Source organism: Aspergillus sclerotioniger (assembly GCF_003184525.1).
Source record: "Aspergillus sclerotioniger CBS 115572 chromosome Unknown BO94scaffold_14, whole genome shotgun sequence".
In the NCBI taxonomy this organism is placed as follows: Eukaryota; Fungi; Ascomycota; class Eurotiomycetes; order Eurotiales; family Aspergillaceae; genus Aspergillus; species Aspergillus sclerotioniger.
Genome location: NW_020291004.1, coordinates 180,777 through 191,834, shown reverse-complemented (window position 1 = coordinate 191,834; position 11,058 = coordinate 180,777). Strand labels below are relative to the sequence as shown.

At 53.1% G+C, this 11,058-nt stretch overlaps 8 protein-coding genes across 8 annotated transcripts; 3 read left to right on the top strand and 5 right to left on the bottom strand.

The window, feature by feature from the left end:
• Positions 1–545: 545 nt before the first annotated feature.
• BO94DRAFT_67044 (lytic polysaccharide monooxygenase auxiliary activity family 9 protein) lies at positions 546–2,320 on the top strand. The gene has a single exon (XM_025617595.1). It carries the CDS (start codon positions 768–770, stop codon positions 2,022–2,024), a length of 1,257 nt encoding a protein of 418 aa, XP_025467298.1. The 5' UTR covers positions 546–767; the 3' UTR covers positions 2,025–2,320.
• BO94DRAFT_422063 (Di-copper centre-containing protein) lies at positions 2,256–3,285 on the bottom strand (the record flags this gene model as incomplete). The annotated part of the gene is made up of 4 exons (XM_025607410.1): positions 2,256–2,446; positions 2,541–2,914; positions 2,974–3,070; positions 3,168–3,285. Coding segments are annotated over 4 exons (780 nt in total), but the record flags the coding sequence as incomplete, so codon positions are not given.
• Positions 3,286–4,217: 932 nt separating this feature from the next.
• On the top strand, positions 4,218–4,910 carry BO94DRAFT_466059 (uncharacterized protein; the record flags this gene model as incomplete). Its single annotated transcript, XM_025608145.1, has 3 exons — positions 4,218–4,481; positions 4,536–4,634; positions 4,695–4,910. The coding sequence occupies 3 exons, from the start codon at positions 4,218–4,220 to the stop codon at positions 4,908–4,910; spliced, it is 579 nt and encodes a 192-aa protein (XP_025467296.1).
• Positions 4,911–4,927: 17 nt separating this feature from the next.
• BO94DRAFT_624300 (uncharacterized protein) lies at positions 4,928–6,044 on the bottom strand (the record flags this gene model as incomplete). Its single annotated transcript, XM_025617206.1, has 3 exons — positions 4,928–5,326; positions 5,630–5,715; positions 5,783–6,044. 3 exons carry the CDS (start codon positions 6,042–6,044, stop codon positions 5,009–5,011), a joined length of 666 nt encoding a protein of 221 aa, XP_025467295.1. The 3' UTR covers positions 4,928–5,008.
• Positions 6,045–6,160: 116 nt separating this feature from the next.
• On the bottom strand, positions 6,161–6,608 carry BO94DRAFT_67034 (uncharacterized protein). The gene has a single exon (XM_025617594.1). The coding sequence runs from the start codon at positions 6,518–6,520 to the stop codon at positions 6,287–6,289; it is 234 nt and encodes a 77-aa protein (XP_025467294.1). The 5' UTR covers positions 6,521–6,608; the 3' UTR covers positions 6,161–6,286.
• On the bottom strand, positions 6,166–7,153 carry BO94DRAFT_624299 (uncharacterized protein). The gene is made up of 4 exons (XM_025617205.1): positions 7,027–7,153; positions 6,591–6,944; positions 6,418–6,530; positions 6,166–6,354 (listed from the first exon to the last, which is right to left on the bottom strand). The coding sequence occupies exons 1-2, from the start codon at positions 7,124–7,126 to the stop codon at positions 6,595–6,597; spliced, it is 450 nt and encodes a 149-aa protein (XP_025467293.1). The 5' UTR covers positions 7,127–7,153; the 3' UTR covers positions 6,166–6,354; positions 6,418–6,530; positions 6,591–6,594.
• Positions 7,154–7,308: 155 nt separating this feature from the next.
• Positions 7,309–8,124, bottom strand: BO94DRAFT_67024 (uncharacterized protein). The gene has a single exon (XM_025617593.1). The coding sequence runs from the start codon at positions 8,009–8,011 to the stop codon at positions 7,556–7,558; it is 456 nt and encodes a 151-aa protein (XP_025467292.1). The 5' UTR covers positions 8,012–8,124; the 3' UTR covers positions 7,309–7,555.
• A 413-nt stretch (positions 8,125–8,537) lies between these two features.
• BO94DRAFT_565987 (O-methyltransferase-like protein) lies at positions 8,538–10,307 on the top strand (the record flags this gene model as incomplete). Its single annotated transcript, XM_025614528.1, has 6 exons — positions 8,538–9,061; positions 9,128–9,409; positions 9,460–9,507; positions 9,562–10,088; positions 10,146–10,266; positions 10,290–10,307. The coding sequence occupies exons 1-6, from the start codon at positions 8,834–8,836 to the stop codon at positions 10,305–10,307; spliced, it is 1,224 nt and encodes a 407-aa protein (XP_025467291.1). The 5' UTR covers positions 8,538–8,833.
• Between the last annotated feature and the right edge of the window lie 751 nt (positions 10,308–11,058).

The following is an 11,058-nucleotide window of genomic DNA, read 5'->3' as shown; positions in this document are numbered from 1 at the left end:
CACGAAAAATCTGAAAATCATCTCCCTGGATGTATTTCACCCCACAATCTGAGTGGTTGGGACCGAGAGCACAGTTTGGCCGACTGACTCAGGAAGCGAAAGTAAGAACCGCTTCTTTGTCCGATCCGAGAATTAGTGGGGCCGTTCCTGTCATCTCGCTTAGGCGCTGGCGTGTTTCTTCCCTTCGGTTGAACCCCCGATCAACCGACCCTAATTTATCTCCAACACTCGGGTGGAGTCCCCGCATACTGCCACCGATGGACCCGAAGATGAATGGTTGATTCATCCCTCGAAGGTAAACGATGCAATGACTGAATCATAGTTGCAGATAGAGTTCCCACTCCAGCGAGACTTCTGACTATCACGGATATTGACTGGGTGATAAATCTAGGGATGGACGCGTCATTCCCCGGGGTTCCATCAACCTCCACAAGACAGCTGAAACAACCAGCGTAGGGCAGAGCTCAACAGAGAGAAATGCCACTCGGCTTTATCGGATGGATGCGATCGAACTCCCTTCATTAAAGCTACTGGATCTGGAGCCACTGGAGCCTTCGCTTAGATCGAAGCAGGCCCTTGCTTGTTAAGGGCCCATCCACTAACAACATGTTAAATAGCCCAATCATCCCCATTGACAGGGTTCTCTTCAGCAAGTTCATCTTCTGTTCTGACTCTAGTCATTCATTCCTTTCTTTAACTTCAATGACTGAAGTTCTTCCATTCTTTACCCCCTTGTCTTTCTTCCGCTGTGTGTGAAGCCATACAATATGTCTCTTTCCAAACTTGTCAGCGTCCTGCTGGCCTCTGTTTCTCTAGTGACAGGCCATGGCTATGTCTCCAGCATCGAGGTAGATGGTACCACGTACGGTGGTTACCTCGTCGACACCTACTACTACGAGTCCGACCCCCCGGAACTGATTGCCTGGTCTACCAATGCCACGGATGATGGGTACGTCTCGCCCACGAACTACGACAGCTCCAACATCATCTGTCACCGTGGTTCCTCTCCAGCTGCCCTCTCTGCCCCAATTGCGCCCGGTGGAGCCGTCAAAATGACCTGGAACACCTGGCCCGATGACCATCACGGCCCGGTGATCACCTACCTGGCCAACTGCAACGGTTCTTGCTCGGACGTCGATAAGACAGCCCTGCAGTTCTTCAAGATCGACGCTGGTGGCTTGATCGACGACACCGAGATCCCTGGTACATGGGCCACGGACCAACTCATCAATGCCAACTACAGCCGCACCATCACCATTCCCACTGATATCGAGGCTGGGAACTACGTCCTCCGTCACGAAATCATTGCTCTTCACGGCGCCGAGGACTTGGATGGTGCCCAGAACTACCCCCAGTGCATCAACCTCAATGTGACTGGCAGTGGTACCGCGACTCCCAGCGGAACCCTGGGCACGGCACTATACAAGGACACCGACCCGGGCATCTACGTCGACATCTGGCAATCCATCACCAGCTACATAATTCCCGGTCCGACTCTCTACACTGCTGGCAGTACTGCCACTCCCACTGCCACCGCTGCTGCTGAAACCACCCCTGCGGCCATCACCAGCGCCGCGACCACAGATCCTGCTGTCATGACCTCCCCTGCCGTGTCCTCTACCAATCCCCAAACAACAATGATCACTTCATCCCGCCCTCAGCCTACCAGCTCCGCCAATACCGATACCACCGACACCACTGCCACCCAGCCCAGCAGTGGCCTGACCATCGGCAGCCAAACTCAGCCGGGCTCTAGCGATAACACCAGCTCGACCCCCAGCACTACCTCGATCTCCGTAGTTTCAGCAATAACCTCCGGTGTCTTGACCGGCTCCTGCACCCAAGAAAACTACTGGTACTGCAACAACGGCACGGCGTTCCAGCGCTGTGTCAACGGCGCATGGGATGCGTCGCAGAGCATGGCCGCCGGCACCAAATGCACAGCTGGTATTTCAGAGACGCTGACCATCTCTACTGCCTCGAAGCGTCGGAATATTGTCCGGGTGCGTCGTCGCCGTGTGTAGAAATCTTTCTCCAAAGGAACTGGGGATGAAACATGTGACTTGTGTTGTTTCCTTGTCTTCATTCTCACCTGTGTGAGTCCGTGTAATTATATAGTCATTGGCATTGACGATGAAGATGAAAGTGAATTGTGCTGAGGGGAGAAACTATCATTACTAATCGTTGGTGTGGATTGGATTATTGTCCACTGGAAATCAGAGTGAAGATCAAATATTCCCCGTCACTGCATCCACATCATACCGATAACACAGCACTCCACCCTCCGTATCCATCACGTCCTCCACCCGGGGCGATTCCATCACAATCCCCCCGAACTCCAATCGATCCGTCAACCTCGCTTCCTCTGTCGACTCGCTCCGAGCAATGCCATTATACTGCTTTCTCCGGTCCGTTCCCACCAACTGCCAACTCCACCATAGGCGATCTACCTGGGCGTGATGGAGAAAGAATACCGGATCTATTCACCATCAACAATAAGTCTTGAGAACAGAGGAATTGAGGGAGAGGGGGTATCATACCGTTCGGCGCCGTAACCTTTGAGAAATCCCCCTGGACTATGTACGGAATGGTCAAGTGCGACATTTGCTCCACGCTCAGAAGGAAATCGAAGTATGTGGAATTCTGGGTGATGATTTCCTGCAGGATAGAGGGTTTGACAGTGAGATTACCAACCCGTTTGATAGTCTCTTCGTTGAGGAACCCCCGAGAGAGACAATGGGGGTGGTAAGTGCCTTCAAAATACGCCGCTGTGAAACCGGCGAAGGGACCGTCCTGGACACAGTGACCGGCGGCGACGCTGTCAGGACCGGACCCGTTGGATCCGAATCCATCGATGGGGTGCCAGATGGGGGAGCGAATGAGGTTGGCGTGGTCGAGGGTCCAGTCCCAGTATCTGTTACGGTGAGATGAGAATGGGAAGGGAACATGGTGATTTAAGGGGGGGGGGCATACGGGAGTGTGTCGGTGTAGTTGCAGTGGGTGTGTAGGGCCTGCTCATAGGCCTGAATGAAGTAGCGATGCCATGGCAGGAAAGGGGCGGCATTGTGAGCTGGTTTATCTATTAGTCCATTGGTTTTATAGTTATGAGACATATCATGGCCGAGGGGGGGGCTGCCTGGGCCTTGGGTAAAATAGTCACCACCTACAGTAATTTCCCGTACGACTATGAAGCAGCGAGAACTCATCATGAATAGCCACACTCGGGCCCCGGGGAGACAAAGTTCGGGTAAGGCATCGAGCAGCAGCAAGGTACGCTTTCTTCTCGGATGGACCCAGGGTCCTCCATTCTCGTCGCAGACGAGGGTGGACACAGGCCGTCGGCCGGGTGGGAAAGAACAGCAACGACGCTATTACATATAGCACGCCTATCAGTGTCACCACGAGGGCAATGGGAAGCCGACTAGGTCTATGAAGACGTTTCGGCCACTCCTCCGCTTCTTCGTGTACTACTCCCTCGGGGGAATCGACGTGGTGGAGGAGAGAATATTCAGTGGGTTTGCCCTTGGCCGCGAATAAAGGCATGGTTGGAGTGAGAGATGGATTGGGGGGGAGGTAGGAAGACAATGAGAGGCGCTAGATAGACAGGAATGCGCTCGCAGCCAGCCGTAACTGCGCTGGAGGGAATCCATCACCCCCGAGAGAGAGCTTCCAGGGGGTACCTAGTAGTACTTATGGCCCTTTTCTGCGTCACCGGCATTAGCGTGGGCCTGGCTGCATGAGTACCAGGTGGGGAGTCACAGGCTCCAATGTAGCCTTTGAGGGCCCGGCCATTGCCTATCCTCCGAAGCAATCTCGCCGTACTTATGGATTTACACCGCCAGGCGGCGCTGTCCCCTCCGCCGCCATGGATGTGTGCTCGTGATTCCTCCATACTCTTGACTTCATATCCACCCCCCTACGCTTTAATTGTTATGCTTCCCCGTCATCGACCGCATGGCAGCCCATAGTTATCAGCCTGTGGCCGCACAGGAGGGAGGTTCTATGCCCGATGATCCGTCCTTGGAAGAATTCTCCACATCACGCCCACGCAAACAGTTTCTTCCTCAGGGGATCCTCTTCGTCGTGATCTTGCTCCTCTCTACTGCCATTTCTAGTTTCTGTGGATATCACTGGGGATCTTCAAGTCAATCAATCCTAAAACCAACCATACCTCCATCATCTGGTACGTTATTCCCCCCCCGGAGCATGGAGCACAAATGCCAACGATAGTAGATCAAGCCCCCCAACGCTACACTCTCGACACCACCTGGAAGCAATTCTGGTGGAATACTCCCTACAGTATGAATAGCAATCGAACTGAGGAGGACGGGCTATGGGAGGCTATCCAGCCCGCCCACGGGTTCGTGGCCATCGACCGCACCTGGGCGCAAGATCACGGCTGGCCCGACAGCATGTATCTCCCCTCGGATGGGAGTAAAGGGGTGTATTTGCTGGAGGCGTATCATTACCTGCATTGCCTGGTGAGTGATCCCTCTCCCTCTGTGGTGTCCATGGGCTAGAGTTAAACCTCTCAGCGCATCCTCCGCAAGACCTTCTTGGAAGCCATTGAGGGAAATCCCTTTACCCATCCCCCGGGCGCACATATGAAGCATTGCTTTGATGCACTGCGACAGGTGAGCTTCAACCCTTTCCCCCATCTCCTGAATCGCAGATTCCATGCTAAACGTGTTCAGTACATCATCTGCAATGCCGACAGCACGCCCCTCTACAGCTTCGGTGACTTCACCGCAGGCGATGGTCAAGTCCACGAGTGCAAGGACTGGGGACAGCTACGCGACTATGCCACCCGCCACACGGCCTGCTACCGCGACAGTGACGAGCCAATTCCCCTTTGGGAGCATTTTGGGTTTTGCGATGATGGAAATGACGGGGTGAATGAATTGCCCTGATTTGTTTATTTTTTTCACCGTTATGAATATCCATCCCAACTATCCCCACTTGCCCTACCAAAATAAAAAATAAAAAAAAAAACCAATTCTCAATCTGCTTAGAAATGATGATCCTCCACAGAAAACGGCACAAAGCTCCCACTAATATCATACGCCTTCCACTTCCCCGCCCAGTTTTTCACCTCCTCGAAATCCCAACACACTCTCTCAAACCCCCAGGTGGGATTTCCGTTGGCCTTCTGCGTAGCAGGTTCAAGTCGCGAATCGGCGGTACAGATCAAACTCTGTCGGAGGTAATCAAAACAGTGACCAACATGCGGAGGCCGGTCAACCCCCGTGTCGAAGGAGGCTTTCTCTTCACTTGATGGGTTTGAGTGAGGGTTGTGTGGAGCGTAGTAGGCCCGACGGATGAGATACTTTGCATGTTTAATACTCGGTGGAATGAGAGGGAAGAAATGAAAAAAAGGGGGGAGGGAGGGGATAACCAACCAGGCAGTGTAATTGATGAAACACCCCAACGACGGATATGTTAGGGCTGAGGGTTGGGTGGAGGACATAACCCAAACCATCTGTGGATTTGAGAATCCTAGTTATTATTGTGCTCGTGCAATCGCTCATGAAAAAAAATGGAAAAGGAATGCAGCAAGGATAGGGAAAGGTATCGATGAGAACAGTGCGTAGGTATTTATGTATGTACCTGGTATCAAGGAATCCCACACCGGCTCGGCCCCTCCACCCGTGGGCGGAGGGGCTTCAAATGCCGGATTATGTTGGACTTTCTGCGTTGTGTGCGTGGTGATTATCACTGATCCGGACAGTGTGAGGTTTGGTCCTGCTTTGGGTGTGGTGGTATGAATTGGAGGGATGCATACTCTGAGGGATTGTGCTGGTGGGTGCTGTTTCGGCCTGATTGGGGCGGAGAGCATTGGTCTGCGCGAGGAGAATGCCCATGACTATGCCGCTGAGCCAGACGACCATTGCGGCGAGAATGAGGAGGAAGCATGTTCCCGTTCTTTTGCGAGGAGTATAGGTCTGATTGTTGGATGTGATAGCGAAAGAGTCGTCGGTAGTGGTGGTGGTCAATAGTTGGGAGGATTGGGGTTGGGACACGAGGTCCTTGATCCAGTGTTTCATGATAAGAAGAGAAAGGGAAGAGGCAAATGCAGGGGACGGGAGAGGGGGTTCGGTCGGCGGGTTGGAGATACTTTATACTCCTTGTCAAGGTGTGTCTGGGCGGCATTGAATTCTGGGTTGTCACAGGGGACTCAAATTGTTTGTAGACTAGACATCTAACAGAACGAACATCAAGGTTTCCTTCCATACACAAAATTCATCACCTCCTTCTCCACCACTCCAACAATGAACCCGTCCACAATTTACATCTTGTAGACATCACCGATTGCCTTAAGATCGACATCGTCGGCGGACGGCACGCGACGTATTGCTTTTGTAAACCCCGTTAGCTTGTCATCTCGTGAAATTCCAAGTGGCCCTGTTGTGAACTCACCGTTTATTGGCTCAGCACTGGCATCAGCGACTGGGGCAGCCGTGGTCAGGCCGGCGAGGGGAACGATGATGAGGAGCATGCTGACGAGCTTGGGATACTGCATTTCGCGGGGGCTTAGGGGAGATTAGAAGGCGTGGAGGAATTGATGTAAGAAGGTTGGCAATTCGGCTTACCATTCTACGTGCTCTCATAAACAGCGGGCTCAAATACCCGGGCCCGAATTATAGGAAACGGTAGACGAACTGCACCTGGGAAACGCATTCTGTAGGCAAACAGGATCAAACAAGCACATACAGTAGGTGGCGTTTTTGGAGGACTGGGGCAAGTCTTATTATTGGTCCTGGTTTCTCGCCCCGGTAAGAACCCCTGGCGGTGTGACAAAACCTGTGACCAGACGCTGGAAAATCCCTCACGGCCAGAATACGCGCGCGTTCCCTCGATAGTATCATTACCATGCCGACTGGCATCGTGAACCCACGAGGAGCCCGCGTGGCTGGAATGTTCCTGCGGTAGACGGGTCGTTTTGCCTGTTACAGTGGGCATTAGCAATGGGGCTGCAGGGATTGACCCCTGCATTTCTATTGCTCAGTCACAGGGTAATGGACGCACATCGATGTCGATCGCAAACATGGGGGCGGGCCATCCCATCAATTCGACACCGACTGCGCGCAGAGGTTGATTGGAAGAAATTAGTCAACACTGTATCCATCAGGAAAGCTTCCGGACTTACCACAGGAATTTATTGCCCGCAATGTAAGGTTTCACAGGAGGCGGTGCTTGACCCACTGTGTAACTATAGGAATCCTGTCTAGCACCAGGGCGCACTAGAGTCGACCTGACAAGAAGAAAGGCAGTGGGCACTCGGTAGAGCGGGTTGCATGATACCATTGGCCAATGGCTACACAGATGCTGGTTTCCGTCAGCTGCGATTCCAAGTGGTTTGGCATTGCTTAGCCTCCCTGCACGACATTATCCATGGCCCCTGTGGCAGCAAATGAGCGTCGCAAACCGAGCCAGGCATGCTGGCCTGGTGTGGATAATAACGCCACCTTACACAGCACTCCAAGTCGTTTTGTAATTTGGGGGCACAGCCTGTCAGCAAGGAATTCAGGCTGGTCGACGCTTGCTTGCTTGCTTGCTATGGGCGTTGAGTCGAACCATGGAGAGCCCGCCGATCTGCACAGTTCCGCAAAAGCAAACAAGTTAACATGGCACTCTTGTGTGTCGTTCCTGTTGGCTTCCTCCTGCATGTTTGACTTTCAATGTAGAGTATGTATGTGTTGTTAGATACCGGTTTATTTCCTAGTGGTCGTCTGATTGGAAATCGGCCTGTTCTTGCATGATATGGCAGGTCTGCCAATCGGTCAACGGTGCCAAGGTCTGCCGCGCTTGCCGATTCCCATACATATGATGTATGTACAAAGTGTGTGTACCTGGTCGGCCCAGCTCGGTGATTAAGCATTGAATGTATCTCACCTGGCGCTGGGCTGTCGGAAGGCTTTCCCCGGAGCTCTGCATCCAACCACCTACCCCCACCTGAACCCGTTAACTTGGGCAATTCGGCCGGAGTGATCTGCATCTGCACCCCTGTCATTCAAAAATGGCCTTCGTATTTTATTTTCCATGGTGACTTCCTGAGCGCTGTACTGCAGCTTGTGGTAGCAGAGACTCACCATGGCCGAAAAGTCACACGGCAGGTGGCCTACGTCACCATGGAAACTTGCACCGCTGTATGGAGGACGATATGGCTCCACGGTTCCGATTGGAACCAATCAAGAGTTTTGTAACGTGCAAGACGTTGCTCGGTAGATGGCGATCCGATGAATTCTTCAGGACAAAATTCGGGGCGAGGGATCTTGATCCGTGCGAGGTTGCTTTCCTTCCTAGCAGTGCACCTCAAATCGTCATTTGAAGTAGATATAGAAAAGGGTGAGGGCCATCAGGGCTGCCCACAAGTGAGGCCGTATCTCTGGCCAACTGATCCGAGGAGGGGAGGTTTGACCCCGGGATGCATCAAGTAGTGGTCATCCGACTGGTTGGCCTTGGCGCACGTATGAAGAAAAACACGGAGAAGGCGGCGATGCAGGCTATGAGCCTATCTATCCAAACAATTCGTCTGTCTCTTCCAGTTTGGCACGACACCACACCAAGCCCTCCGCAAACCAGTCATGGTGACGCATGAGCTTTCCGTTAGGTCTTTGCCTCCTTCATGTCCTCCCAGTAAAGATGCATTATCTGAATCAATCAAGCCTGGTGAGTCAGTGAAAGTGAGTTGAGTACGACGCAGGTAAATATTTTCAGTGATCCTATAATAGGCTGTCCACCCCGAGGGTCCATTACTCCGTGTTTATTCTTTCCCAATGCTATCGCTTTGTTTCCTCCTGTCCACTGGCATCTTACCCCTCTGCTCAGCATCATGAATGCCACTCGGATCATTCAGCTCGCCTCGCGCATTCAACAGCGCACGGCGGACATAGATGATTATCTACAGCGCAATGGCCTTCCCACCCCGAGCTTTGACGAAGACGGTCCCGTGGACCTAGGTCTGTCAGGAGACCTTGTCACGGCTCGCGAAGAGGCTCTAGCATCCATTCTCGAACTTCAGAATCTTCTCTTGGGGCCGACCCTCTGCCTTCTTCCAGTAGTAGGTCATCATGGGAGCCTCCTCGCCGCAACGCCCGTACGTACTGACAGCCTTTGTCGCAATTAGTACAATGGCGTGGGCCTTCAGGTCATCTACCGATACGACGTTGCGCGGCATGTTCCCATACATGGAGAAATTGCCTTCAGCGAGCTGGCTGCGATCTGTCGGCTCGATGAGGTCAACCTCCGTCGCAGTCTGCGATTTGCGATGGCATATCACCACATATTCCGGGAACCGCGTAAGGGTTATGTTGCTCACACCGCGGCCTCACGCAAACTAGTCGACGATCCGCACGCCAGTGCTGGGCTGGGGTACGTGTTCGAAGAGGTTTGGCAGGCGTTTGCACATGTAGGTTCGCCTAACTTCTGACAGAAGTGGAACATTCTCACCTGTGGCAGACACTCCCTGCGTTGGATCAACACCAGAGTGACGCACCAGGTAGATCGGTAGGTTGGCCATTTCCCTGGCCCTCGAGCCCACTGACCAAATCCGGAATATAGGGCTGGTCTCACTACCACAACACCGACATGCCCCCATGGGAGTACTACGCAGCTCACCCGGAGATGGCTCGCCGCTTTGCCGGGGCAATGTCATTCCTTGCTGCCGGCCATGGAAACTCGCCCTCACACCTGGTGCAAGGATACCCATGGGATACGCTCGGCAGTGGCACCATCGTGGATGTCGGAGGCTCCAAAGGCAACATCAGCACTCTGCTAGCCCAGAAGTACCGTCGTCTCAAGTTCATCGTTCAGGATCTACCCAGCATGATCCAGGGTGTCGCCGAGACTCTGCCCGACGACGTGCGCGACCGCGTGGAGTTTCAAGCTTATGACTTCTTCACCACGCAACCCGTTCAGGCCGACGTGTACTTGTTCCGGAATATATTCCACAATTGGTCCGACTCTCATGCAACCCGGATCCTCCAGGCCCTTGTGCCGGCTTTGCGCCCGGGGGCCCGAATTGTGGTGAATGACTATCTGCTGCCTGAACCTGGGACCATGTCTTTGATCAAAGAACGTGCAGTTCGGTGTGTACCCCTCGGTTGCCGACTATGATGACAAGCGCTGACTGAATGGCTGCCTAGGGAAATGGACATGACCATGTTCAGCTTATTTAATGCCCGGGAAAGGGAGGAGGCCGACTGGATTGAGCTGCTTTCGAAAGCCGATCCTCGCTTCGCTGATGTACGAGTCTGGACCCAGATGGTGCTGCAATGGCTATAATTGAGGCTGTGTGGAAGCCTTGAGTGCAATGGCGATACTTAGAATACCATAATGAAGCTACGTGATTCGTTCAAGACGATGAGCATCTTATTTACCCTGTGCGCGTCGGAACTATAGCCTCCAACCACCAAGTCCTCTCTATCGTGTATCGCGTATTCTATTGTTAGAGGGCTCGACTTCACGGGCATGTTCGATGCCTCATCTGCCGTCTATATTGCACCACGTGTCAGTCAGCTACACAGAGAAGATCCGACAGAACATGTAGAAAGATGATGAAGTTACCCTTGTTTTTGATTGGGAGGAACAGCCACATCTGACCTGAGCCTGTCACCAGTCGATTGGATAACGCAGGTATCGGCGATTGTGTTGGGGGGGGGATCCATGACTTTCAGCGCTGGTCAGCGCTTATCCCCGCCGGAGCAGATCAATAGGGACTCCGGATACGTATCGATGTCCGCTGCTCCGGCTCGTGCATCCCCTGTGTCACATTGCAGTCCAACGATGCGGGGATATACCAAGACGGGACAGACAGGTTACAATCCCTGAAGCTTCTGCAGCGATAGCTTATGGCCCCCGCCGCACACAGCCCCCCTCCCTTGGCAGATATGCAGATGCAAAACGCAAATCAGGTATTCGCAGCCGTTTGTCAAACAATGTCTTCCGTAGTCACCATAAGTTGGGAGTACTGCGGGGCTGAGCATTATTTGCCCCTGGGTGGAGGTGTCGTTGCTTCCTCAACACTGTCACCACCAGAGGCTACTAATACGTGAGGCT